This window comes from Dioszegia hungarica, assembly GCF_025882075.1.
Source record: "Dioszegia hungarica strain PDD-24b-2 chromosome Unknown MKK02contig_6, whole genome shotgun sequence".
NCBI lineage: Eukaryota > Fungi > Basidiomycota > Tremellomycetes > Tremellales > Bulleribasidiaceae > Dioszegia > Dioszegia hungarica.
Genome location: NW_026515768.1, coordinates 382 through 25185, shown reverse-complemented (window position 1 = coordinate 25185; position 24804 = coordinate 382). Strand labels below are relative to the sequence as shown.

Here is a 24804-nt window from a genome sequence, read left to right as displayed (position 1 = left end):
GGTATGAGAGGGGGTCATACGGGATCTACCATGTCAGCTGGCCATCTCAAGTGAACAGACTGTATGTATTGTACGACCTTGGCGAGTGATAAACGTACCGGATATGGCTCATAGGACTCGATAGAGCGAGCAAGCAAGAAATCCCTCTACCTCAAGCTTGTCAACAAATGATTCGCCAGCGGTTGATATATCTCTGAGCGATTTTTGCCGCTGGCTGGACGTCCGTCTGTCTTGCCAGGAAGGGCAGTGGAGTACGTATAGACCTTACTATGAGGTAGATGTTGTAGATGTCAATCTGTTGATGAGCTGAAATTTCTGAAGATGGGCCAAAGGGGGCTGGATGATGATGATGACAAACGTGCCCCACTCACCTCGAGACGACCGTTCCTGATTTCTGCCCCGCCTGCGATAACGCCGGCACCGCTATGCACACAACAAAGAGGGGAGCTGAGACGAAGCGTGTGTACCCCTCGAATGCAGGATACCGCGCGTAGGCGGGCACGTTCGTGATCTGCTCAAGGACCAAAGCCGATAACGGATCTGGGATCTGGAGCTTATCGATAAGTCTCCCAAGGTATTTTGCGCGGCGAGACTGATTTTTCGAGTGGAGTGGACCCGTCGTAGAGTGAGCAAACAGCGAGAGCAGTGGCTGCTGTGTCCTCTATGAGCCTCGCGCAGTAAAAGACGAAGCGGAGTGGATAGAGTAGATAGAGAGGTGATGATGAAATGTGACGAGTGACGAGTGACTTGGCGAGCTGATGGCGCGACTCGTGACTCCAGCCGCAAACCCGATCCGAAAGCTCCGGGTGGGGTGTTCGATCTGAGAATACGGTACGCTCCAGCTCTCTGCGCTCCTGAACACTAGACATCCGAGCTGTGTACTCTGACGACGCAAGGTCGACCCGCTCCCATCAAGCAGAAATTGTCCCATTCTATGCATGCTACCTCTCCAGGCCAGTCTACCTTATCCTCCCCAATATCAAAAACGTCCGGCTCTTCTAAATGGTACTCGTAGCGTATATGCCGACAAGTGACGACAAGTCTAGGCGGAGGGCTTGATGCTGTATGTCCGGCGGTACATCTTGTCGATGCCGTTCAGGTAGTAACCGCCGGGCTGGATGTTGTCGATGAGGCCCTTGGGGGAGTATTCGACGGCGTTGTGGTTGGCTTCGCGGAGCTGGGGGTTAGCTATGGTCATGTGGGGAAGTATGGGTGGAGAAAGAGTGAGGGATGGCAGAGAGGGAATAGCGGCAAAGTAAGACCAAGACGGGAAGAAGCAATCTCGGCCATACCCAACTCACCTTCATAGCGTCCACATACTCCTGGCACGGCCTGACCTCCATCTCGGCCAATCTCTCCTTCAACCGCATCGTCTCGGCGATCTTGGCAGTCGACCCGTTGATCCTGATAGCAAAGAAGGAAGCGGCGCATCCCGAGCCGAACGCGTACATCCCAATCTTCTTACCGACCTGACTGATCAGCTGATCCGCATATCTTTTCATTGATGCCTAGCTCACCTCGAGGCCCTCCGGCTTGGACGCGACAACGCTAGCGAGCGCACCGTACAGACTCGCAGTGTACATGTTTCCGCACCGCAGCACGCAGTCCGATCCGGGCAGGCAAGACGCCTTGTAGTGGTCCGCAGCGACGGCGAGGAAGGCCTTTTCGACAACCTTGTCGGCGTACGTGTCGGAGGGGGATTGGTCCTTGATGGATGAAGGGATGGAGGCGAAGATGGGATGGGTGGGGTTGCGGAGGTAGTCGTTGTAAAAGAGACGGGCGTGGCCTTTTTGGACAAGCTTGGAGTAGGGGCTGGGTGTCAGCGGGAGCCATCGGACACCAAAATCAAGGAAGGGCAGGCAATGCCGGGGTTTGGAGGTAGGAACCGATCAAAGAGAATCAAACAAGGACTCACGAGTGCAAGCAGACATAATCAAACTTCTCAATATCCGTCCCGCCCACCACCTCCTCCTTCTCCTCCCCATGCCCATTCGCGCCATTCACACCATTGACGAGCCCAGCAACCTGCCCCGCGACCTGGCCAGCCAGATCCGAGACGGCAGCCTGGACACCCGCGAGCGAAAAGTTCTTGGCGGCGCGCGCGCGCGACTTGGCCGCCTTATCGAGGTAGGTGGTGTAGGCCGAGTCGAGGGAGCCGAGGTAGGCTTTCAGGGTGAGGGGGCCGTCGACGGTGGGCTGGAGGTCAGCGCAGATTAAGTGAAGCGGAAGAGGTGGGACTCACGTATTCCGAGCTGAGGTCGGGCTTGAAGAAATCCCAAGAGTTGGCAATATGGGTGCCGTGGATAGCTGGGAATCAGCACAGTCACAAGAGATGATAATCAGCAGGCCCTGCCTTCCCTCCTCCTCATGTTCCCCACTCTTCTTCGCGAACGGTCTCGCCCTCCCGGTCCAAGACTGTTCCGACACATTCTCGCTGCGCCCGGACGCTCAGACTCACGCTCAACGACCAGCGGCGCATCCGGCCCGATCAGCATCGCGCACGCCCCCATCCCACCCGCCGGCCGCGCCGCGCCTTCCGCATAAATCGCAATATCTCCACACATGAGGATAGCGTTCCGCCCGTCCCAGCTCTCGCTCTGGATCCAGTTGATACAGTTGAACAGCGCCGCCGTGGACCCGTAGCACGCATTCTTGTTGTCGATACCCTCGACGTCGTGGTTCCCCGCCGGGCCAAAGAGGTCCATCAGGAGCGTCTTGGTAGCTTTGGACTTGTCGATCAGTGTCTCGGTACCGACCTCGAGACGGCCGATGGAGCGGGGGTCGATGTTGTATTTGGACAACAGGGAGGAGACGACTGGGGAGTCAGCGAGAAGGGTATGGGGAAGGAGGGGAGGGGGGACGTACCGGTCAAAGCGAGCGAGTTGATGTCCTCCCTGTACAGTCAGCTTGTGCTCTCACTCGTAATGTCCTTATGCCCGTCCTACAAGCCGTCCGAACTCCCAAAAAACCGCCTGAGCTCGGACCCCCATTCCTCTCGCTCCTCCCCTTCACATCCGGTTCCTCCATGCTCAATCCTGTACTCACTTGTCATCCGTGAACGCCATATACTTCTGCCCCAGCCCAATCGTGTACTTGCCCTTCGGGACCCCATCAAAGTCCTCGAGCGCATCCTCCGAGATGCACCTCTTGGGAAAGTACATCTCCATGGCGTGGATGCCGACATTGGTGGGGCGGGCGGGGATGTCAAATTCGTTGGACATGGTGGCTATGATTGCTGTGTGGAGATGTAAGGAGTGTGAGTGTGAGCTATAAGTATAGGCAGGTAGATGTATGAAGGAGAAGGCTTTGATGGCACGAGCTGCGCTAAAGTTGCCCCAGCGAAAAATCCGACGCGACGTACGATGCCGTAAAGACCGCCCGACAGTGGCAGATCAGGAGGATGTCATCCGTTCCCTATATCTCCGACTACAGTCTTATCATGAGATCTAGGCAAGGAAGAGAGAGCTTCACCGAGAGCTGGTACCCATTACCAGAAGATGCGCATTTTCATTCCGGAAATTGAGGGGGAAGCTGGACTGAGAGGCGTGCGGGAAGGTCTTGAGGATTGACGGAAGTGGGGGAGCTCGGTCCCTCGCAAATGCTGTAGTGACCTTGTTGACGCGCCTATTCTCGGCTCTCACATACTGAATACCCTGCTTATATATCCACTCCACAAGCTACTTTAAATCAAGCCGCTGTCCCCCTCCTCCTGCTCAGCTGTCATATCAGCTGTTTCCTCATCCGAAACTGACCGCCGACTCACCGAAAGGGAGGTCATCCAATGACAGATCCCAGCCGTTCTTGGTGGTAGTCTGGCTTGTGCTCGACCCCGAGTTCGCCTTGATGAATTCCTCGGCCTCGCGTCGGTAGCCACGGAGTTGAGCTCTCCAGGTGGCGTAGATATCCCACTCTTGCACCGCCAGCCGAAGCTTCTGACCGAGCGTGATGGCTCCCAGGAGATCGTAGTCGTAGGTCTTCAGATTCTGTATTTTCATCAGTCGGAATCGCTCAAGGTGTAGCAGATACACTTGCTATGGATCTGAGACGCATGTCAATTTTCCGAATCTTCGCCTGGATATCTATCAAGTCTTTGTCGCATATCTCCCTCTCCTCACAGATACGGTGGAGAAGGACTGTCACGCTCTCCAACGTGCTGTACATATCAGCAGAGTATGCCAAACTGGAATTTGGTATGACTTACTGAGGACCTTGATGAGGCACGCCCCATCGCTTGCAGCAAATGCAATGGCAGGATGTGTCCGGGATGGGCGTCTGAGCGGTACTGAGGACGGACATGTTGAAGTTCTTACTACACGAGTCTTGGAGTGTGGTTCGAGTGGAGCGATGGATGATGATTGCGAGTGAGGGACAGGATGAGAGAAGAAGGTGGTGGGGGAGCTCTGCTTTATACCTCCTGCACAGTGGCTGGGCGGGGTGACGAGACAGGTGGCGAGTCGAAAAAGGTACCCGCGGTGTAAACATCGTCATCACTGGACGAGCAAGATCGCGCATACGAGGGATAGAGGCTGGCCATAAGGTGGCAAGCTGCAAGGGGGCTCCACGCAATCTGCCAGCCCCGTCCTCGGCTGTGTCCAACCGGTATCGGCTAGCCCGCATTGCCGGTCAGTGCCAGAACTCACGTTTTTTGCGTGTAGGACATGTATGATCGAGATTACCTAGCAGCTCATGGTCTGCCCAAGTCAGGACGACGGCAGCAGCACAGTCTTGCTCTTGATCTGATGATCCCCATCAAAAGTGCCACATTCCTCATTCCTCCAGCCCCCTTGGACGCACCAAAACCTTAATCTGAAACGCGCCTTTGAATGCCCCCCTTGACCTCTACATCTATCCCTCTTCTGCCTCTCCAGCTATGTCACAGTCCTCACGGCAGAGACGTACACCTACTACATCAGGCACATACGAGATCCTCTACCCTTCACTTTCACGCGAAAGAATATCCGGCGTCGCTCCGCCCGGTCTCCTCGGATTGCCAATGTCGCCCCCACCCCGAATCAAGCTCGGACAGGGCTACGATCCGGAGGCTGCTTCTTCCCAGTCGAGGGGTGGATCTCCATCCAGGATGGTCAGGCGGCTCTTGAGCAGGAGGGGAAAGTGGGTCGGGGCGGCGGTCATCATGGGCGCGATGGTGTTTTACCTGTCGGATTGGCGGAGAGAAGCCTCGGGAGGGGATGGGGTCAACTCGGAGGGGGTGTGGGTGGATGAGAATGGAGGGATCTTTGGCCGGCCTACACCGACAGGAAAGGGGAAAGCCAAAGCCATGCTGGAGCTCGAGGGGCTCGACTATATCGTCGATCGATACGGCGACCACTTTTACCCAACCTATCCCAACTCGACCTCTATCCCCTCCTTTGACCCCGACATCTCCCTCCTTCCTCCTCCGTCCGCACTCTTCCCAGAGATCGATCTTACGACCTTCTTCCGTCCACCGAAACTGCACGCCTACCCAGATAGCAAACTCCGCGAGGTCATCTCTCCACATCCGGCGCCGATCGGGGAGAATCTGCCAAAGCAGGAGTTTCCACAGAGCGCTTTCGTTCTCAGCTGGAGTGGACCGGAGGAATGGAATAGGACGAGAAAGCAGGGGAAGAGGGTACAGCATGTGTTGGAGGGACAAGAGGACGCGGCGTGGAAGGCAATACGAGGAGAGCGGGCAGAGGCGGTCAAGAGGGGATTCGCGCACGCCTGGCAGGCATACAAGGATCACGCATGGGGTGAGCTAGTTCTTTTTCTCCTGATATATGAGCTGATGTCAGGTCACGACGAAGTGAGACCAGTAACGAAGCAGTCCTCGGACCCTTTCAACAAGTAGGTCGCCCATATCCGCTGAGATTGAGCTGACTCCTCAGCTGGGGCGCATCCATCGTCGACACCCTCGACACCCTTCTCCTCCTCGGCTTCAACGACGAGTACAATCTCTGTCGCCCCCACGTCAACCAGCTCAACTTTGACTGGGTATCTGGCAAAGACTGGGCGCACGGCTATACCCTCCCTCCCAAGCCCGACTTGCCGCACGACGAGGATCCGCTCGAGGACCAAGTCTCGGTCGGGCGGGATCGCAACGTCGGCCTCGGTATCTTCGAGACGGCCATCCGATATCTTGGCGGTCTCCTCGGCGCGCACGATCTCAGCGGAGACGCACTCATGCTGGAACGGGCGGTCGATCTCGCCCATATCATCAAAACGGCGTACAATACCCAATCCGGTCTCCCCTCCAACCGCGTCGATCCCGGCTCGGAACTCAAGCTCATGCTGGGCACCATCTCCCTGGCCGAGGTGGGCACCATGACACTGGAGCTGTTCCGCCTCGCCCAACTCACCGGCGATCGTCAATGGCATGATCTCGCCCAGCGGACGATCGACTATCTGGACGCGCGCGTCATCCCCCGCTCGGCCCAAAAACCCCTCATACCCCTCTGGTTCCAGCCGGATGCGTCTATCGACACCGTCATGTCTGGTACATTTGCCTGGGGCGGTCTCGCAGATAGCTACTACGAGTACCTCATCAAGGCGTATCGGCTCCTCGGCGGACCCAGCTCGCCCCAGGCGGAGCAGTACAAGCGGCTCTACGAGGGATCGGTGGACGCGTCCAGAAAGATCATCTTTTGGGACCTCGATATCGTCCCCGGCCGGGACCTCCTCGCGATTGGGAAATGGGATAATGGCCGGCCCGTGCCCGAGATTGAGCATCTCACGTGCTTTGCCGGCGCGATGCTCGGACTCGGCGCCAAACTTTTGGACCGGCCAGAAGACATGGATGATGCCGAGGCATTCACCGAGTCTTGCTATTGGCTCTCGGCGGCGACTCCGTCCGGTCTCCAGCCGGAGTCGGTCGAATTCTACGACTCCACCAATGCGGCGCTGGCGTATGAAAATATCTCTCTCGCGACGGGCGAGACGTACCACCCTGCACCTAGCAAGGTAGACTTTGATCTAGAGGTCGAAGAGGGAAGGGCGTCCAAGGATGGGAATGGGATATATCACTGGGCGGATGATTGGAGTACGCTGGGGCACGAGGCGATCCCGGTGGGGCAGGTGAAGGAGCCGGAGAAGTACTATCAGAAGCTGAAGGGGGTGCCGATCGGAACGAGGACGGTCAATGGGCGGGGAATCAATCGGCCCGAGACGATCGAGTCGATCTTCTACATGTGAGTGCGAGTATGGGCAGGGCTGATAGCAGGTACCGCCTCACTGGCGATCGGAAATGGCAAGATCGAGGATGGAAGATGTTTGTCTCGTGGATGACGGCTGCCAAGGTTGATGGGGGTATCAGCTCGATCCATGATGTCACCAAGGAGAAGATCCTGTATGGGGACAATATGGAGAGCTTTACCTTTGCCGAGACCTTCAAGTGAGTCTGAGGCTAGCGAGGGGAGCTTCAGCTAAACATCAGATATCACTACCTGCTTCATGCGGATACCGATCTGCTCAACCTGGACGACTACGTCTTGAACACCGGTACGTCTGCCTCTTATACGACTTCGGAATGTCGTGAAGTCAGCTGACATCGCTTAGAAGCACACCCGCTCATCTCCAATCCCACCCACTCACCCGGCCACTCCAAACTCTGGACCCCTCCACCCCCTTCTTCCCCACACGCCGACCTCGGCGTCCGCGCTCAAGGCACTCACGCCCAGAAATGGGCCCGGCACGCGCATCTCGAGCCTATCAAGGCGAATCTGCGGCATCATATCGACGGGGGAACGACTGGATCTGGGCCTGGAAGTCCCGCGGGTGGCGGCAAGGGTATGGGAGGGGGTGGGGGACGGCCGGGATTGTTACCACAGTTGCCGAAGGAGTTTTATCAGCGGCCGGATCTGGTGACTGGGTAGGCGGGATGGATTGTGCTGCTTGGCCTGGGCTAACCTGGTGATTGATCGGACTGGATATGGGAGGCGCTTACTCAGAGTATCAGATACTAACTTCGCTGACGCGCTACTTGCTATCCAACCCAACGCCGTTCCTTCTGAGCTTGACTACCTGCTAATCATTCTCCCGCGTCAAGATCTCAAAAAGTACTAACACGACATGAGGTACACCGCTGCTGCATGCTTATATACAACGACATGACTTCACTACTCCTGCTTTGCCTCCTTGTCCTTGTCCTGGTTCAGACGCTTGACAGCAAACCGCCCCAAACGCTCCAAAAGCGGCGCAGCCTCCTCGTCATACTGCTGCCACGGCTTACGGAGGAAGTTGAGGATGATGTGGCGCTGCTCCCGCTGGATAGGAAGGAGAGCCTCGCCGAGGGTAGGGGGACCAAAGACGGGGAGAGAAGCCATGTGCTCCTCCTTGGTGATGGGGCCGATCCGCGCCGGCTTTTCAACAGCGGGAAGCTTTGCCATTCTCGCCTCCTCCTCCTCAAGGATCGCCTTGACCTTGGCCTTCTCCCTCTCCATCCGGACCTCATGGTATGGCCGCCTCTTCTCAGCCTTCTTCTCACCCTGACCCGCCGCCGCCATCGCCGCCCGCAAGTTCTCGGACGGGAGGAGCTCAGTGATGTCCATGAGATCACCCGCCTTGAGGTTCTTGCGAAGCTGCCTGTCGTTGCGCGCCTGCTGCTTGGTCCTGGGGCCGATGAAGAGCTGCTTGATGAAGGGGAACTGCTTTTCGATCTCACGGTCCATCTCCTTGTCCTTGCGCTCAGCCTCCGCCTGAGCCTTCTCGACCTGCTCTTTGGTTTGGGGGCCGTAGGGCTTGGTCTCGAGAGGGGCGACGGGGGCGTGGCAGAAGGTAGGGAAACGGTCAAGGTCCTTCTGAGCAGCCTCGACAGCTTTGAGCTCATCCTCGAGCCTCTTGATCATGGCATTGTGCTCTTGCCATGCTGACTCTCCAGGAAGGTAGGAGTTGTTGGCCTGCTGCCAGCGGACTTTGGCGATGATGTACTTGATGGCAGAGACGTGGTGCGAGCGGAGGAGGGCATAGTTCGGGGCGGGGGACTGGATCTGGAAGGTCTGAGTGGGGGTCTTGGCAGCGATGGGGGAGGAGAGGGTGGAAGCGGAGCGCTTGGCAGGATGGAAGAAGGTGGGCGAAGTAGGAGTGGTAGGGGGAGTAGGGTAGACCAGAGTCATGGCAGCGGGGTGGGAGGGGAAGATGGTTGCGACAGTAGCCATTGTGATAGTTGCTAGTGTGGGTGGGTGGGTAGTATTTAGTAGGATTGGTTGATCTTTTTCAGATGTGGCGGGGGATGAAGTGTGATTGAGAGATTGAGGAGGGGAAACCAGCTCTATATAGCATATTCTAGATGGGTGACCGGTACATCATCCTTTGACATCATGCCCCACGTTCAGTGTCCTTTTCAAGCCAAATATCATACACGTTCGGCCCGCAAAGTAGCAATGGAATATGCCAGGGTGTGAGGGCGAAACCGTTTGATGTTGTAGGAGGAGGGATCAGAGGGAGGACGAGCTTCTGATACCTGTAAGAGCTTGTGACCGATGGAAGGCGCAGGAGCTGAAGCACCTATGCTGACCGCGGAGAAGCGATCTTTTTCAGTGTCCCGGTGACGTTGAGGTTTGATCCAGTATAGGCACCCGACGAGTACTGTTTTCTTGAAGTGATTGTTCAGATTGGCGAGACATCATACATATTGCACTGGCTCACGCAGATACTGTAGCGCTCCACATCTCTTGGGTGGCAAATTTGGCTGGCGGGTGAAACTGTGAAAGTGCCCTCTGGTCATGTACTGCGTTTGAGAGATGCAGCAGATGTTCTCAGTTGAGTATCAGAAGAGCTATCAGGAGGGACTCCCTCAGCGCTTGGTACGCCAGACCCCACTCGCCACCCCCATTTGCTTTTCGTAGGTGCGGGGAGAGTGGCAAGTATATATGCTCGCTTTGCGGACCGATTTGAGGCTGTGCAGCCTGAAACGCAAGGCACACAAAGGGCCAGCAGATCTCCAGGGCGAGCAGAGTACAGGAAAGGATTGATTGAAACTGACTGACCGCAATCAAGCTGATTCCTTTCTGGACCATCCCCTGCCATGAACGAGTCGTCAATCAGGCCAGCTTTCGGTATTCCTATATGTTGGCGCGCGGCCTGCCTTAATGTAATGGAGTTTTGCACTTCATTTTCCCCTTCACATCCAACATCATCCTGATCACATGTCTGCACCAGCTCCAGCCGCACACGACATTGCGGATCAAGAGCCCGGCTGGGATATCGTCGACTCCGAGGATATCGTCGACCCCGAGCTGAACATCGCCGATCACGAGGATCAGGATGCCGTGGAGCCTTTCCACTTTGTCTGGTGCGAGGGGAAGAGCGGTCCCACCCAGGACCATACGTCCGTCATCCGAGACTTCAAGACAGTGACGGACCTGCTCGGGGAGGAGCAGAGGTGTCTCAAGAGCATGATGGACACGGTGAGGCAAGCAGAAGAGACGGAGCTGGACGCGACACAGGGGAACGCTGTCAGGAAAGCCGCCAGACGGGCAGCAATCAACGCAGCCGCTGAGTACGGCCAACGGTGGAACGCGATTGATGGCTACTGGACGAAGAGCCTGCAGTCGCTCATCGACTCGATCCAAACGACAAACAACCCCATCACTGCGGGCCAGAAAGATCCCGACAAGATCCAGGACGGGCTGAGAGCGTTCTCCACATACCTCGAGTCCCTTCCACCTGGATCGAATATCGGTGTTGACGTTCCGAGGATCAAAGGCCGATACCAGATGGTTGAAGGCAGGCACCGCGATTACATGACGGTGTCCCTGATTGGCCCCATCGACGCCGTCTCGCGTATCAATCGCGTCCACGCTGCCAAAAGTCAAGGACGTGACGCAATGAACGACTACACCGCGCGCACCGCAGTCAAGTGGTCTCATGGTCTGAAACACCTCAGTCAGTGGCTCGAAGACAATCCTGAGACCAATCCCTTCGAGGACGAGGCGTATGCACCCATGCAGGCCCTATGTCGCTCCTCACTGGACTACTACGCTGCGTCTTGGGCGAGCCTGCAAGCCAGGAAGCAGAGGCATGCGGATGAGGAGTTGCAGTCATTCGCAGTGGGATGAGGTGTGCGAAGGAGGACGGATGGCTTGATATCATCAGGGAGAGGAAGTTCATCGATGTCGTCGCTCAGTATTGCTTTATGTATCAGATGTCTAGTTGACTGCCCCCCCATGCCGGAGTTCCCCAGTCGGCGTCAGTGGACTTATCATTTATCCTTAAAAGGTGTTGTACAGCCTACATTCTGAGGTAAGTAGGACAAGATTGTCGGGACGTCGGTTATATTACCGAGGCTAGCAGTGTATCGCTCAGTATCGTGTAACGAGGTATAAACTTCGGATGGCCCGGCTCATCCCAGAACCCGGATAGCGTCCAGCGATGTGATATCGAGTTTGGCAGTGCTGTGCTCGGTGGCCTCGCTCGCACTCAGTCATTACTTCCGTGGTGTGGAAATCAGTCAACATCTCAAGCGTAGTGGAGTACTACTCGTATATTTCAAGTCACGCAGCTGAAGCTCAATGATCGGTCAGCATGTCACCGTCACCCAAGTCATATTAAGGTGGTCAGTGATCATGCAGTGAACATCGCATGAAAACGACTGCCTATGAGGTACAACCGGTCCTCATCGAGCCTCATCCCTCTGCTCGTCTGCCGCCTAGACACGCCCGCTTCGTTAAAGAGACTAAGCCGTCCTCTGCGAGTAAGCATTAATCGGCGAGCAGAGCCCACCTTCAGCCATCTTCCGCTTGATGATTGCCGTCGGAGCCACAGTGTTGCTCCAGTGGGTAGTAGACTAAATGGTCAGCTACACCCAGTCCGTGCGGCCCAGCGGCATCGAGGTAAAGCGCTACTCACCATCATCCCAGCCCTCTCCACCATTAACAAAGACTGCGCCTCCTGCTCCGAAAGTAACCACTCCATCTCCTCTCCATCTACCGCCCGCTTCGCCTCGTACTCGCATCGTAGTCTCTCCAGCATCCCGTTCAGTCGCTCGCTACTGCCATTCCGCACCTCCATCACCTCCTTCTCCAACTCCACCTTGTCCGCCTCGGCGCTCCGGACCTGCGCGCGCAGCCTGACCCGCTCTTCCTCCAATAGAGTGATCCGCTCATCCTGCTCCCGCCTGATCTGCCAGAGATGACGATTTTCCGCCGAAAGCGCCGCTTGTTCAAGCGAGAGGGTATGGACTCGAGCGAGGAGATTGTCGACGCCGGGTGTGGCGGCCGAGGGGTTGACCGGTGCGGATGCTGGAACTGAGGGAGGAAGATCCGGTTGAGTGATGTGGGGGCGCAGAACAGGGGAAGATGGCCGAGTGAGAGGGGCGGTAGTGACATTGAAGGGAGGTGGGGGAGCTGAGGAGGCGGGATGGACCGGAGGCAGACGAGGAAGATACGAAGATGATTTACTGATGGCGGGCGTTCTTGGGATCTTGTGAGATGGGGCGAAGTAGCTCGCTCCGTCATCCACCACAGGGAGAGACGGACCGATAAGCCGCTGCTTTTTGGGCGATGGTAGAGGCGAGGTCGGGCGCAGAGGTCGCCGTTGTCGAGTCTCGATAGCCTGGATACGGCTAGGTACATATCCAGCTGAACTATCAGCTTGACTTCATACTGTTGCAGATGGGATAGGAGAGAGCAGACGCACCCTTTCCGATCTTATTTGAGATCTCTTCCGCCTCCACAGAGACTTGGTTTGGTGTAGCGATGGCAGGCGCATGCAGGGGAGTAATATCTGGTAGTCAGCTTCAGGCTACAACAAGAATAAACGGGAGGGAGTGACTCACCTCTTGGCTCGTTTGCCTGAGACATCAGCTCGGGTCGGCCGGCAGGCGAGTTGTTGACCGGAACACCTGTAATGTCAGCTTGCATCTTGTTGATCTCCCAGCAAGTCACTTAGCTCACCCTCGGTAGATCCTCCAGTACTGTCGTCTACCAGTCCCGCCTCCGACCCGCTCTCATCGTCTTCCCACTCCATATCCAGCTGTACACTGACATCCCCCATATCCTCATCTTCGCCATCATCGATCGAGCCAGATGTATCCGCCATGTAGTAGCTCGAGTCCGAGACGTCTCCTGTGTGCTGCTGGAATAGTACGCCGGTGGGGTGGTCATTGAAGATAGCGCGATCCGCGAGAGACGGACGGGTGCTGGAGGAACCGAGCTGCTGCGCTTGAAAGAGGGGAGGGGTGTAGAACCATGGTAGTGCGGATGAATGAGGATGAGGTGGAGAGAGAGGAGGATGGTATGGTAGAGGTACTGTCTGTCAGCTGACTTCCACCAGAAGAGACCGAGGGACTGGAGACAAGACGTAGATGGGGGCGGGATTAGAAGCGGTCATGACGCGCAATCCGACACCTCTTGAAGCTTGAACCCTTGCGCCGACTCCGATCCTCCATACAAAGTCCCCAGATGGCATGCTGGACTCACTCATTCGAGCTGGAACCTCCCTAGCTGGACTCCCCTCCGCCCTCACCCCCCTCCCCACCCCTATATCCTCATACCGCCGCTCCATTCCCTCTTCCTTCCTCTTTCCCTTCAGCCCCGACCCGGGCAGGTTCCGATTGCCATATCCCTTCCTTGTCGATAATGGAGACCTGGCTGGTGCCGGTCCGTAAGGCGTACGATTCTCTGCGAGAGCGTCCACCCGAGACCGAGGGGAACGGACCGGGGTGGAAGGTGGGGTGACCCGGAGCTGGAGGTTGGACATGGTGGGCGCGATTAACCGGTGCCTTGGTCGGCGCTGGTGAGTATAGGTTAGAGTCTCTCAGCGCAGGGATGGGATCAGTACGAGGAGGTTGTATACAGAAGGAAAGGAGGAGACGATGAGGGGAAGGAAGAGGCCAAGGGATATGGGTGGTTGAGTGATTCTCTACGCCGAGTCAACATCCACACAGCCGTCCTCCTCCCCTCGCAGGCCAAACCCTATATGCTACGCTCATACTGCTACAAGAGCCTCGATCTCGAAGCAGCAGTAGCAGCAGCAGCAGGTACAGGGGGATGAGACTAGCTGAAATCGATACCAACATCAAAGGTAAAGACCAAGGCAGCGAGAGTTCCCCTAGCAATTTTTGGACCTTGAGTTGACCTTGAGCTTGGACCTCCACCGGGTTGGTCCGCGGACCGCGCAGATGCTCTCTGCTCGTCTCTTGAGCAGGACTCCGCCACAGCAACACATCGCAAGCGCTACTGTCCATAGATATATACTAGTCGTAGCTCATCGTCCCCATCATGATAGTCATGCCTCGTAAAAATAGCTACTTCGCGCCAAACCCCCTCCTAATCCAGCCAGCACCTCCCCTCTCATCCACCCTCTTCACCCTGACGACACCCTCTGCTCCGTCGATGATCTCCTCCCGTTACCGACCCGATCTATCGTCCACCCTCTCCTCCGACCGTACTAGGCGCCCGTACCCCTTTACGCCAACTATCGATGTTCCCTCCTGGACCCAACGGCGGCGGACCGAGGCCCTGAGATACCGAGCCCGACGCTGGCATCTGCGGCGAAGGGAAGAAAGGTAGTCCGTTCCCTTGCAATGGGACCCCCTGAGGCATCCCCATCCCCATTCCCATCCCCATCCCGCCATATCCCGGATGTCCACCATACGACTGTGGCGGATACCCCATCATCCCCATCCCATATACGCTCCCCATCCCCATCGGCATCCCCGGGTGCTGTTGCTGCATCCCCCATCCCATCTGAGGCGGATACGGCGAGAAGGCCTGACCAGCTCCGTCCATAGGTGGATAGCCGGCGCTATTGCCCGATACCTGCCGCTGGACCGCATTGGCGTGTTTGAACCCCAGCGGTAGATCATCCTCAATCTCCGCTTTCTCCTCTTCGGTCCGCTGAGTCCCGATGTTGTGGATGGACTTGGTAGAGGTGGTAGCTCTAAGACCGAGGGGGCGGTCGTCGTCGTCCTCTTCGGCGGCGGCGGGAGCGGAAAATGTCGGGAGGGGGAGGATGGGGATATCGCCGGGCGAGGCGGTAGGTGGTCGAGGCGAGATGGAGGGTGGGAGGGCAGGTACGGAGAGACCTAGCGAGCCCGAGACGTCTGAGTTGAGCTGGATGGTGGGCGGATCAACAAGACGAGGCGCGAGGCGTGAGAGAGGAACGTCTTCGTCTGAGTCAGACTCGGATGGGGGACGAAGGGGTGCCGGCCGAGATATAGGGATGCGCGAGAGGGGAACGTCATCCTCCGAGTCCGTGTCCGAGTCGAGTCGGACCGGTGGAGGCGGTGCAGCCTTCCCCTTCCCCTTCGACCGACGCCGGGCATCCCCATCCTCGTCTTCGCTGCTCCATCCGTCCAGCCCAGCTCGACTTGCAGGCCGCCTCGCACCGCCCAGATCCGGCGCCAAAGTCGGCGCGGCCGCTTTCTCCGGCGAGTATCGTAGCGTAGGCGGAAGATCTCCGACTCGATTCTTGACAGGCGATGCCCCATGCCCATCCCCGCCCGTCCCGGAGTCCGTCTTCTCAGGCGACCGCCCCAGAAGTACCGCCGTCCCTGACGGACTCAGACTCTCCTTGGCTTTCCCCTTTCCCTTTTTGTCTTTCCCGCCCAACCACCCTTTCTTCTTCTTCGGGCTCTGCGCCAGTTCCCGCTCTTTCTGCTCCTGCGCAGCTCGCCTAGCCTCCTCCTCCGCCTGGATGATCTTGAGCTTCGCCATTTCTTTCTCCCATAGCTCGTCCACGCCAAAGACCGAGCGAGACTTGGTCATTCCCGGTCGAGCTTCTGGGAGCTGACCGGCAGAGGGGTCATTCCCGTCGAACTGGATCAGTGGGGCCCGTAGAGACTGGCGCCGTGTCTTGTCGGGAGACGATGACTGGTTTGAGGTCGGGTAGAGCTGGGCAGGTTGGCCAGGAGGGGAGATGAGCGGCTGGTTTGGTGGAGAAGTGGCGAGCTGCGCAGAGAGGGATTGGGAGGAGGTCGAGCCGGGTAAGATGGAGTTTCGGGCGAACATGCTTGGGCGAGAATCGCCGGTGAATACTCTGCAGAGTCAGCATGAGTATTCAAGCCAAAGTAGAATCACGCAGATCGCAATTTTCTCCTCGGGTCTCAGGAAAAGAGGGTGGACGCGTGCCCCAGCGTTTCTAGCTGAGAAATGCAAGTAGCGCTCACCTTTGCTGATTCTTGGTGTACTGCTTCCTCGCTTCGAGTTGATCCATCAGGCTCGTACCCTACGAGGTCAGCGTCATCCCCAGCCAAGTGTCTTAGTGTATCCTGCCTGGCTTGACGGAAGTAAGACCTATGCCCCGTCTGCGCACATCCCGCCTGGGCGCATCCCGCCCGCGCTCACCCCGCCTACGCCCATCACAACACTGTCCAGCCAGTCCCGAGCGGACTCGACGTCGTAGCCCCCACTCCCCGACACCCCAAGCTTGATGAGCACAATCACTCACATATAGCTTCCCGGGCATCTTGTCCCTCTTCCTCTGTTCCCTCGCCATCCTGACCTCTTCCTCCTCTTGCAACCTCCTCCTCTCCTCCTCCTCCGTCTCCTGCAACTCCATCGCCAGCCCCCTCCCAAACTCCCGTCCTTGCTGCTGGACCTCTCCGACCTGCCCCGGCAATATCCCTCCAGCTCCGCTCTGCCATCCGCCCTGCCCACTCATCGTGAGGATGCTACTCCTCGCTCCCGCCGGTAAGGGCTTTTCGCCCAGTACGAACCCATCCCTGACCTTGGCGGGCGGAACGTACCCCGCTCCCTGGAGAGAAGCGGGCATGATGAGTGTTCGAGGGCGGAGGAGGGACTGTCGGTCCGCCTGGGATCGACGAGCGTATTTGGAGGGTAAGAGGGGTTTTCCGAATTCGCCTGGGGTGGGGATGTCTGCGTAGACCCGGGAGGGTTCGGGGATGTTGGCGGAGACGGGATGGAGGGGTGGGATGTGGGATAAGCGGTTGGATTGGGGCTGAGATTGCGATTGGGAGAGACGACGAGGATCGAGTGTGGACGGGGTAGACAGTTGGCGGGAATGAGTGGGGAGGATGGGCGGCGAAGATGGGTTGAGACTGATGGCTGATTCGGCGAATTTCGGGTCGAACCGCGATGCCTGGCTCGACGGTGGAGCGGGGAGAGCGAAAGGGTTGGGTGTGTTGTCCTCTTCTGGACCCTCGGCGATAGACTCCCGCCGATCATAGTCAAACGACCGACCCCGACTCATCGACATGGCCGAGATAGGGCGGGACCGCATGGAAGTCGGTGAGGAGGGCAGAGGTACCATCATCGGCTCCCTCACCCTACTTCCCTCCAACCCGATCTCATCCAGACCCATCACGCCCATCACGGACCGCGCTCTCGGCGCATCCGCCAATGCCAACGCCCGCTCCGCCGCCGCTAGCGCCGCGTCCACACTGGAGAGATACTCCGAGGTGGAGTGTGTCCGCCGCCGAGCGGGATCAGCGTTCCGGTCCAGCTCGAACGATACGGTCCGCCGACGAGCACCCGAGTCTAGGCTGGGACGAGGAGGGTCTGGCGTGTCCTGGTCGAGGTGGATAGAGCGGGCGCGGTGTTGGAACGGGGAAGATTCCGGATGGGGAACAGGGGTAGAGGCGGATTTGGTGATGATCTGGGGGATGGACGATCGGGATATCATTTGCGAACGGACGAGGTCGGGAGATTTGGCGGGTGCGGTAGAGACGAGATGCTCAGGGAGGTCCCAGCGGGAGACATCGACGTCTTCTGCTTCTGCTCCCCGCTCGGGCTCGGCTTGGGGCTCGGACGAGCGACCACTCTGAAAGCTCCTGCGGGGACCGTGCATGTCGTTGACCTGGCCCCCAGTATCTTCACAGCGGCTTGAAGACCCGCTCTGCTGCCTCCCATGCTGCCCTCGCCCATCATGCTCCCTCAGCGGGATGAGGCTGACCGGCGATGGCAATTGCGGCGGTGGCGGTGACCTTGGCTGGAGATGCGAGAAGAGCGCAGACTGGCGGTGGTTCTTCCGTTCATAGGTAGGGAGATCGTCATTGTCGTACTCTATACTGTCAGCGCTTAGGCAATACCATGTCAAGGTGACAGCTCATGAAAGAAGCTAAAGCACGCACCGACCAAGGCTGCAGCGAGCGATGCGCGTGAGATCGACATGGCTGCGAAAGCAGAGCTGATCTGATTGGATGTTTAAGCCCTCCCTAGACCGTCGAGAGCCTGATAGGCTGGTAGGGATGTTGGCCTGGAGCAGAGTTCGTGTGGTGGATTGACTTGAGCTGTGCTTGCCTTTGGCTTTCTGGCCTGGCGTAAATCCGGAAAAAGCTGAAACGCGTCCGGATTCCGGCCGTTCAACGGATTATTTCCAGACATTCCTCGTTGCCACCCGGACGTTAATTGCTCCCCCACCCCCACGCCCACTCCGGCTACTTGACTCTCATTCAGCCGGGTGTGTCTCTGCTTGTCCTTCTTGCTTGCTTATCCCTGCCTACTCTAGACCTTCTATACCTCTTCTCTACACATCTGCTCACAGTCAGTCTGACTAGCTCTCGCTCTCAGGAAGAAACAGAACAGCAATCCTGTCTCTCCCAAAACTAGTCGGATTCTTACCGCTCACTATCCGTCGGGTTCCATCCCCTCTCCCGCGAATCGCAAACATGTCCGCAAACAACCAGCTCGAGTTCAAGGACCTGGTCACTGTCGTGACCGGCGCTGGAAGCGGTATCGGCAGGACGTGAGATGACTTGCGATCTCCTCCTCCGAGTTGCACTGTTGACAATGTAGTTACTCTCGATTCTTTGCTGAGCGCGGTGCCAAGGTCGTTGTCAATGACGTCTCTGCTGAGGCCGCTCAGAAGGTCGTCGATGAGATCAACAAGGGTCAGCTATCCTTTCTGGAAATATGGGACTTGAATTGACATAGTCAGCCGGTGGTAAAGCTGCCGTAGCCGCCGGGTCCGTCGCAGAAGGTCAAAAGATCATTGACCAAGCCGTCAAGGCGTTCGGGACCGTCCACATCCTGATCAACAATGCTGGTATTCTCCGTGAGCTAGCAGCGCGTCTACAAATCGTCTGGAGCCTCAGCTGACCCGACAGGCGACAAGGCGTTCAAGAACATGACAGACCAGGACTTTGACCTTGTTACTCTGGTACACCTCAAAGGAGCGTACAGCTGCACCCGCGCAGCCTGGCCTATCTTCAGGAAGCAGCAGGTGGGTCTGCCTTTGACATTCACTTCGTCGCCCCTGGATGTCGTTTGGCTTGAGCAAAGCTAAAAGGATAGTTCGGCCGAGTCATCAACACCGCCTCCGCTGCCGGTCTGTACGGTAACATGGGCCAGGCCAACTACTCTGCCGCCAAGAGTGAGCTGACAGCCTCCTCTGTATGGCAGTAGCTGACTGGTCCAGTGGGTCTTGTCGGTCTGACCCGCACGCTCGCGCGTGAAGGAGCCAAACACAACATCAAGGTCAACGTCATTGTTCCTGTGAGCTGCCCCGCCCTCCAGTCGTGCTAGTCAGAGATCGAGCTGAGTCTGCAGATTGCTGCGTCCGCTATGACCGAGACGATCATGCCGCCAGAGATGCTCAAGGGGCTCAAGCCGGAGTTTATTGCTCCTCTTGTCGGTGTCTTGACCGCCAAGAATGTGAGCTCAGTCGCAGTGGATGAGGTGTCCAACAGAGCTGATAGTGTAGGGCCCAGATGTCAACGGCCGGATCTTCGAGCTTGGGGCCGGCTTTGTCTCTGAGGTCAGGTACGAGCGGTCCAAAGGTGAGCCTTGCTATTTGCTTGCCTGCTGGACATGAGCTGTGGCTAACTCTCAGGTGCCGTCTGGAAGATCGACGACTCTTTCACCCCCTCCGCTGTCGCTGCCAAGTGGGATGAGGTCGCCAGCTTCAAGGATGCCGAGCACCCCATCAACTCGGAGGACAATGACATGCAGGTGAGCTACTCCGACCAGATTGACCCGGCCCTAGCTGACACCTCGGGGCCTGCTCAAGAAGTCTATGAACAGCTCCCCATCCAAGCAAGTCTCGCCCGCCATCGGGTTCAAGGACCAGGTCGTCATCATCACTGGAGCTGGCGCGGGTCTCGGTCGGATCTACGCCTTGATGTTCGCCAAGCTCGGCGCTAACGTCGTTATCAACGACGTCAACAAGGAGAATGCCGAGTCGGTCGTTGCCGAGTGCAAGAAGCGTGAGCCCAGCTAGATGTCCTCCCTTGCGCTGGATGTAAGCTGACCCGATAGTTGGCGTCAAGGCTGTCTCTGCCGTCTGCTCCGCTGAGGATGGAGATGCTATCGTCAAGGCCGCTCTTGACGCTTTCGGCACCGTCCACGTCCTCGTCGCCAACGCTGGTCTCCTCCGGGACAAAAGTTTCCTCGGGATGACGGAAGAGATGTGGGACTTGGTCATTGCTATCCACCTGAAGGGCACGTATAAGGTGAGCTGCCGCTCGTACCATATTGTCGCGAAGCTAGAGAACGCAGCTGACTTCGCAGTGTGCCAAGGCCGTGTGGCCAGTCTTCCAGAAGCAGAAGTATGGGCGTATTATCACAACTGCCTCGCCTAACGGTCTCTGTGAGTCCTGTGCTGCCCATTCGAACAGTATAGATCAATAGCTGATAAGAGCAGACGGTACCATCGGCCAATCCAACTACTCGACCGCCAAGGCCGCCATCATGGGTCTCACTCGCACACTTGCCATCGAGGGTGCTCGTGCCAACATCAACGTCAACTGCATTGCTCCTCGTGCTGGTACGGCAATGACAGCGACGGTCTGGCCCAAAGAGATGCTGGAGGCGATGAAGCCGGACTTTGTTGCTCCTTTTGTCGGGTACTTGGCGTCCGACCAGTGCAAGGATTCCGGGACTGTCCACGAGGTCTTTGGTGGATACGCAGCCAAGATCAGGTGGCAACGTACCTACGGGTGAGTCGGAAACGCTTCCATGTTGTCACGAAATCGAAGAGGGGGTCGTAGCTGACTTATTCAGTGCGGTGTTCCCCAACGACAAGGAGCTCAAGCCCGAGGCTATCATGTCTCGATGGAAGGAGATCACTACCTTTGGTAAGCTATCTTGTCTATCGATATCGATACCCGCGTCTCGCCGGCCGTCTCAGATCCACACTACATCCTCGTCCAGTCATATTCCACTCGGCCTCCCCTGCTCATCGTTCATGCTCGGTAGGGACCTAGCTGACTTGCAGACGCCCGCGCGACCCACCCCGCTTCCGGCCGCGAAGCTCTCGAGCAGATCATCAACAACATGGAGAATGTCAGCTCTGGCGGCGATTCGTCCAGCTCGGACAGCTACGAGGACGCAGAAGACACCGACGCCATCAAGGATGCCAAGAAGAACATGCCGCAGCCTACCGAGGACTTCACCTACACTGAGCGTGATGTCCTGCTGTACAACCTGGGTATCGGGGCGAAGGCGGCGGATCTCAAGTGGGTGTACGAGAACGCGGATGGGTTCGAGGTGAGTCTAGCTATTCTTGACAAAGGGCCAAGCTGATCGATAGGCTCTTCCCACTTTTGGTGTCATCCCTCAATTCGGCTCGTCCTCGGGTCTCAGCTTTGACTCGATCGTCCCCAACTTCAATCCCGCCAAGCTCCTCCACGGCGAGCAGTATCTCCAGCTCAAGAAGACCCCCATTCCTACCTCCGGGACACTCAGCAACACGGTCAAGCTCCGCGAGGTCCTCGACAAGGGCAAAACGGCTATGGTGACTGTCCAGGTGACGACGAAGGACAAGGCGAGCGGCGAGGTGGTCTTCATCAACGAATCTACTGTCGTCCTCCGGGGGAGCGGAGGTTTCGGCGGAAAGAAGAATGGAGCGGGTGAGTTCTAGCTTGACTGCAGTGGGTTCAAAGCTGATATACAGACCGAGGCAATGCGACTGCTCTCAACGAGAAGCCCAAGCGCCAGCCCGACGCGGTGGTCGAGGAGAAGACTACGCTTGAGCAGGCGGCTCTATATCGTCTCTCGGGCGATTACAATCCTCTGCACCTCGACCCAAACTTTGCCAGCATCGGTGGATTCCCCAAGCCTAGTGAGTCGTCTGCCCTTCTGCCCTGATACCGTACCTTGCTCGACCTATCATGCCCAGCTCGCCTCGTCTCTGTCATGCCCATCAATTCGAGCTCGTCGCTGATCATGCAGTCCTCCACGGTCTCTGCTCCATGGGTATCGCCAGCAAGCACGTACTCCAGACCTTCGGCGCCTACTCGGACATCAAGGTTCGCTTTGCGGGCGTTGTGATTCCTGGCCAGACGATCGTCACGGAGATGTGGAAGGAAGGGGACAAGGTCATCTTTGGTGAGTATCAGCTTGAGAGAAGTTTGTGCCCTTCGGTGGATCGTGAGCTGATACATTCAGCTGCGAAGGTCAAGGAGACGGGCGCGCCAGCTATCAGCAATGCGGCGGTCACTCTTGTCAGCGGGGACAAGGGCAAGTCGAAGCTCTGAGCGTGGGAGGCTGGTAAAAGGGGGCAAGGATGTCGAGGTGGTCAAGGGGAATGAGGGTGTGAAGTTAGGCAGTCGTGCAGCCTGTTTTTGTATACGTATGGGATGAATGTGTTACCTGCCTTGACTTGGCGCAGGACACAGCTGTGGAGCAAGTCGGTATACTGGGCGTGGATAAATGTTGAAGGTAGATGACAAGGTGGACAAGGAGGAGTTGGAGCCTTGATGAGGAAAGGAGCTGGTACCGATGAGGTGGGCGAGTTGCCTGGCTCGACCCTCTTGATCTGAGGCACCGGTACGACAAAGGGTCGGAATTGAGATGCATTGCGTAAGTACAGACTAAGGATCGATGCGGACGAGGATGGCAACAGGATCGAAGCCTCGGGTATGTAGTTGTAAGGCTTCAGTCGTCTGTAGAGGAAGGGCTTGCGGACTTGACACCCATTTGCCACCCTGTCTGTGCGGGTATCTGGGCAGATCCAATAGCTGTCCTCGGCTCGTACACCGTGCAATGGTGATAGCGCTCGTCGTTCGAGAACTTAAAGGTCAGTACGGCGCCCGGGAAGAGAAGTACCGCAGACGTGCGGAGCAGCTCGAATCCAGCTTGATGAGGGTCGCGCTCGTGCAGCAGTCGTGTATTGTCCTTGGGACTTCAGTGAGCTACTCGCGCCTGATCCCAATCAAAGCGATGTCATGATAGCTTGGATACGGACGCGCGGGGAAAGGGATATCAGTGCGTCTCTTAAGTGAACTCCGCCATATGAAACGAGTGGGACGGATGATGACCCTGAGCGCTGACATGCCCAGAGCTGTTTTTATGGGTTAGGGGTGATTGAGCTGCATACTTATTGCTATGAGATACAAGTGTTTCTATCAAGTTAGCTACTCATCACTCCGTCTACCCTCCAACCTGCCACATCTTCGCCCTGCTCCTCAACAGCCCCAGCGCCATCCTCCGCAGCATGTACTCCCAAGCTCCGTCCGATACCGCCTCCTTCCATCCCATCATCCTCTTCATCGTCCCCTTCTCCACCAGCCCGCCGGCCGAGAACACCAACGGTGAGAACCTCCCCATCCCTCCAGCTGCCGCCTTCGCCGTCTCTGCGTCCACCGTGAACAGGTACCGCTGCATCTGCCACATGGTCTTGTCCCATGGATTGGCGTCTGCGGGCGGCGCCTCCGTCAACCTGCCCGCCCTCATCTGCCCGACCGACTTGTAGACCTTGTCGCCGAGGATAGAGTAAACCTTGACGTCATGCTCTGTCGTGGCGTTCCCTAGCCCGTCCGATCCCCAAACGAGCAGGTCGTTGCGTCGCTGGGAACCGTGGTCGGTTGTGAGGGGCTCGAGCTGCACTCTGGTACCGCTAACCGACCGTAGAGCGTCGGCGATGGCATTGACGATACCGTTGTGACGGACGATGGTGTACTGGGGCCTGGTAGCACCCCGGCAGACCTCGTCGTGTCCGAGCTCGACGGGAGAGGAGCAGTGGCGACAGGGGAGGAGGGGAGGAAGGAGGGTGCGGTAGTGGAGACCGCAGGAGAGTTCGAAGTTGGTGAGATGTCCTGTAGAGTTGTATGGAATTGCGGACATCCACTTTCTTGCCAACGAAGAACCGTTCTCAACCATCGACTTCCTCTCCTTATCCTCCAACCTTTCCAGCAGCGCATCCCTTCTGATCTCAAACGCCTCCTGACACCTCTCACCCTGTCCCTTGATCTCATCGTCCAATCCATCCTCTCTGCCCTCGCCCAAGATCGGGGCCAAGATAGCATCCGCACTCTCCTCCGCCGCTGCTCGAGCATGAACAGAACACTCACGATGAGAGAGTATTCCCATCCCTCCCATTTTGGCTGGTAGAGAGATGAGCTCGGCGTCGGCTGGACCCGAGCCGGTAGACGACCGCATGTCGGTTATGATGGAAGTGTATGCGGAGTCGAGCCGGTCCCAGATGTCGCCGAGGTCGGAGGTGTCCAGAGATCTTTGGAGATGACGCAGATCTTGCTGGAAGCAGGTGCGGAAGATGAGGAAGGAGGATTGGGATTTGTCGAGGCGGGATAGGTGTTCGAGTTTGGCGATCTGCGCGTCAACCTTCTTGGTAAGGAAGACTCGCCTGGCGCTCTCTGGTCCGACCATCGTCCCCAGTATCTCCATCCCATTCTCCCTGATATCCTCCATCCCCAGCGTCTTGCACTTGCTCAAATTGAGCTGCAGGCTTGACTCTGGTCGAGAGAAGAACTCGCTGATGCGATCCAGCGGGTCCGAGAACCGAGAGAGGATGTAGGTGTCGTCGAGGTACGCGACGATGATAAAGTCATCGCCGAGGTGGGCTTGGAGGGCCTCGAGGATGGGGCGATAGGCGACGGAGAAGAGGAAGGGACCGAATGGATCGCCTTGGCGGACGCCTTCGGACGAGTAGAGGAGGAAGGGGGCGCCGGGGACGATGAGGGGGGTTCGG

The 24804-nt window shown here is 57.5% G+C and overlaps 7 protein-coding genes across 7 annotated transcripts; 3 read left to right on the top strand and 4 right to left on the bottom strand.

Annotated features, from left to right (window-relative positions):
* Positions 1 to 1042: 1042 nt before the first annotated feature.
* On the bottom strand, positions 1043 to 3221 carry MKK02DRAFT_23012 (putative 3-hydroxy-3-methylglutaryl-CoA (HMG-CoA) synthase; the record flags this gene model as incomplete). Its single annotated transcript, XM_053086659.1, has 8 exons — positions 1043 to 1177; positions 1302 to 1469; positions 1518 to 1812; positions 1916 to 2196; positions 2243 to 2307; positions 2459 to 2815; positions 2866 to 2894; positions 3046 to 3221. The coding sequence occupies 8 exons, from the start codon at positions 3219 to 3221 to the stop codon at positions 1043 to 1045; spliced, it is 1506 nt and encodes a 501-aa protein (XP_052947524.1).
* A 1772-nt stretch (positions 3222 to 4993) lies between these two features.
* MKK02DRAFT_23270 (putative mannosyl-oligosaccharide 1,2-alpha-mannosidase) lies at positions 4994 to 7850 on the top strand (the record flags this gene model as incomplete). Its single annotated transcript, XM_053086701.1, has 6 exons — positions 4994 to 5732; positions 5775 to 5826; positions 5868 to 7166; positions 7199 to 7369; positions 7412 to 7476; positions 7534 to 7850. 6 exons carry the CDS (start codon positions 4994 to 4996, stop codon positions 7848 to 7850), a joined length of 2643 nt encoding a protein of 880 aa, XP_052947523.1.
* Positions 7851 to 8093: 243 nt separating this feature from the next.
* Positions 8094 to 9131, bottom strand: MKK02DRAFT_31324 (uncharacterized protein; the record flags this gene model as incomplete). Its single annotated transcript, XM_053088259.1, has 1 exon — positions 8094 to 9131. The coding sequence occupies one exon, from the start codon at positions 9129 to 9131 to the stop codon at positions 8094 to 8096; it is 1038 nt and encodes a 345-aa protein (XP_052947522.1).
* Positions 9132 to 10121: 990 nt separating this feature from the next.
* Positions 10122 to 11033, top strand: MKK02DRAFT_42113 (uncharacterized protein; the record flags this gene model as incomplete). The annotated part of the gene is made up of 1 exon (XM_053091845.1): positions 10122 to 11033. One exon carries the CDS (start codon positions 10122 to 10124, stop codon positions 11031 to 11033), a length of 912 nt encoding a protein of 303 aa, XP_052947521.1.
* A 617-nt stretch (positions 11034 to 11650) lies between these two features.
* MKK02DRAFT_42112 (uncharacterized protein) lies at positions 11651 to 13674 on the bottom strand (the record flags this gene model as incomplete). Its single annotated transcript, XM_053091844.1, has 6 exons — positions 11651 to 11761; positions 11824 to 12554; positions 12613 to 12699; positions 12752 to 12817; positions 12870 to 13223; positions 13395 to 13674. 6 exons carry the CDS (start codon positions 13672 to 13674, stop codon positions 11651 to 11653), a joined length of 1629 nt encoding a protein of 542 aa, XP_052947520.1.
* A 662-nt stretch (positions 13675 to 14336) lies between these two features.
* Positions 14337 to 18047, bottom strand: MKK02DRAFT_42111 (uncharacterized protein; the record flags this gene model as incomplete). Its single annotated transcript, XM_053091843.1, has 5 exons — positions 14337 to 15954; positions 16085 to 16143; positions 16263 to 16307; positions 16366 to 17939; positions 18008 to 18047. 5 exons carry the CDS (start codon positions 18045 to 18047, stop codon positions 14337 to 14339), a joined length of 3336 nt encoding a protein of 1111 aa, XP_052947519.1.
* A 497-nt stretch (positions 18048 to 18544) lies between these two features.
* Positions 18545 to 22351, top strand: MKK02DRAFT_23160 (uncharacterized protein; the record flags this gene model as incomplete). Its single annotated transcript, XM_053086680.1, has 19 exons — positions 18545 to 18621; positions 18672 to 18766; positions 18814 to 18930; positions 18983 to 19098; positions 19170 to 19248; positions 19294 to 19370; positions 19425 to 19529; positions 19579 to 19654; positions 19708 to 19748; positions 19861 to 20080; positions 20133 to 20326; positions 20385 to 20463; positions 20518 to 20812; positions 20877 to 20950; positions 21091 to 21362; positions 21406 to 21724; positions 21769 to 21936; positions 22047 to 22202; positions 22263 to 22351. 19 exons carry the CDS (start codon positions 18545 to 18547, stop codon positions 22349 to 22351), a joined length of 2649 nt encoding a protein of 882 aa, XP_052947518.1.
* Positions 22352 to 24804: the final 2453 nt, after the last annotated feature.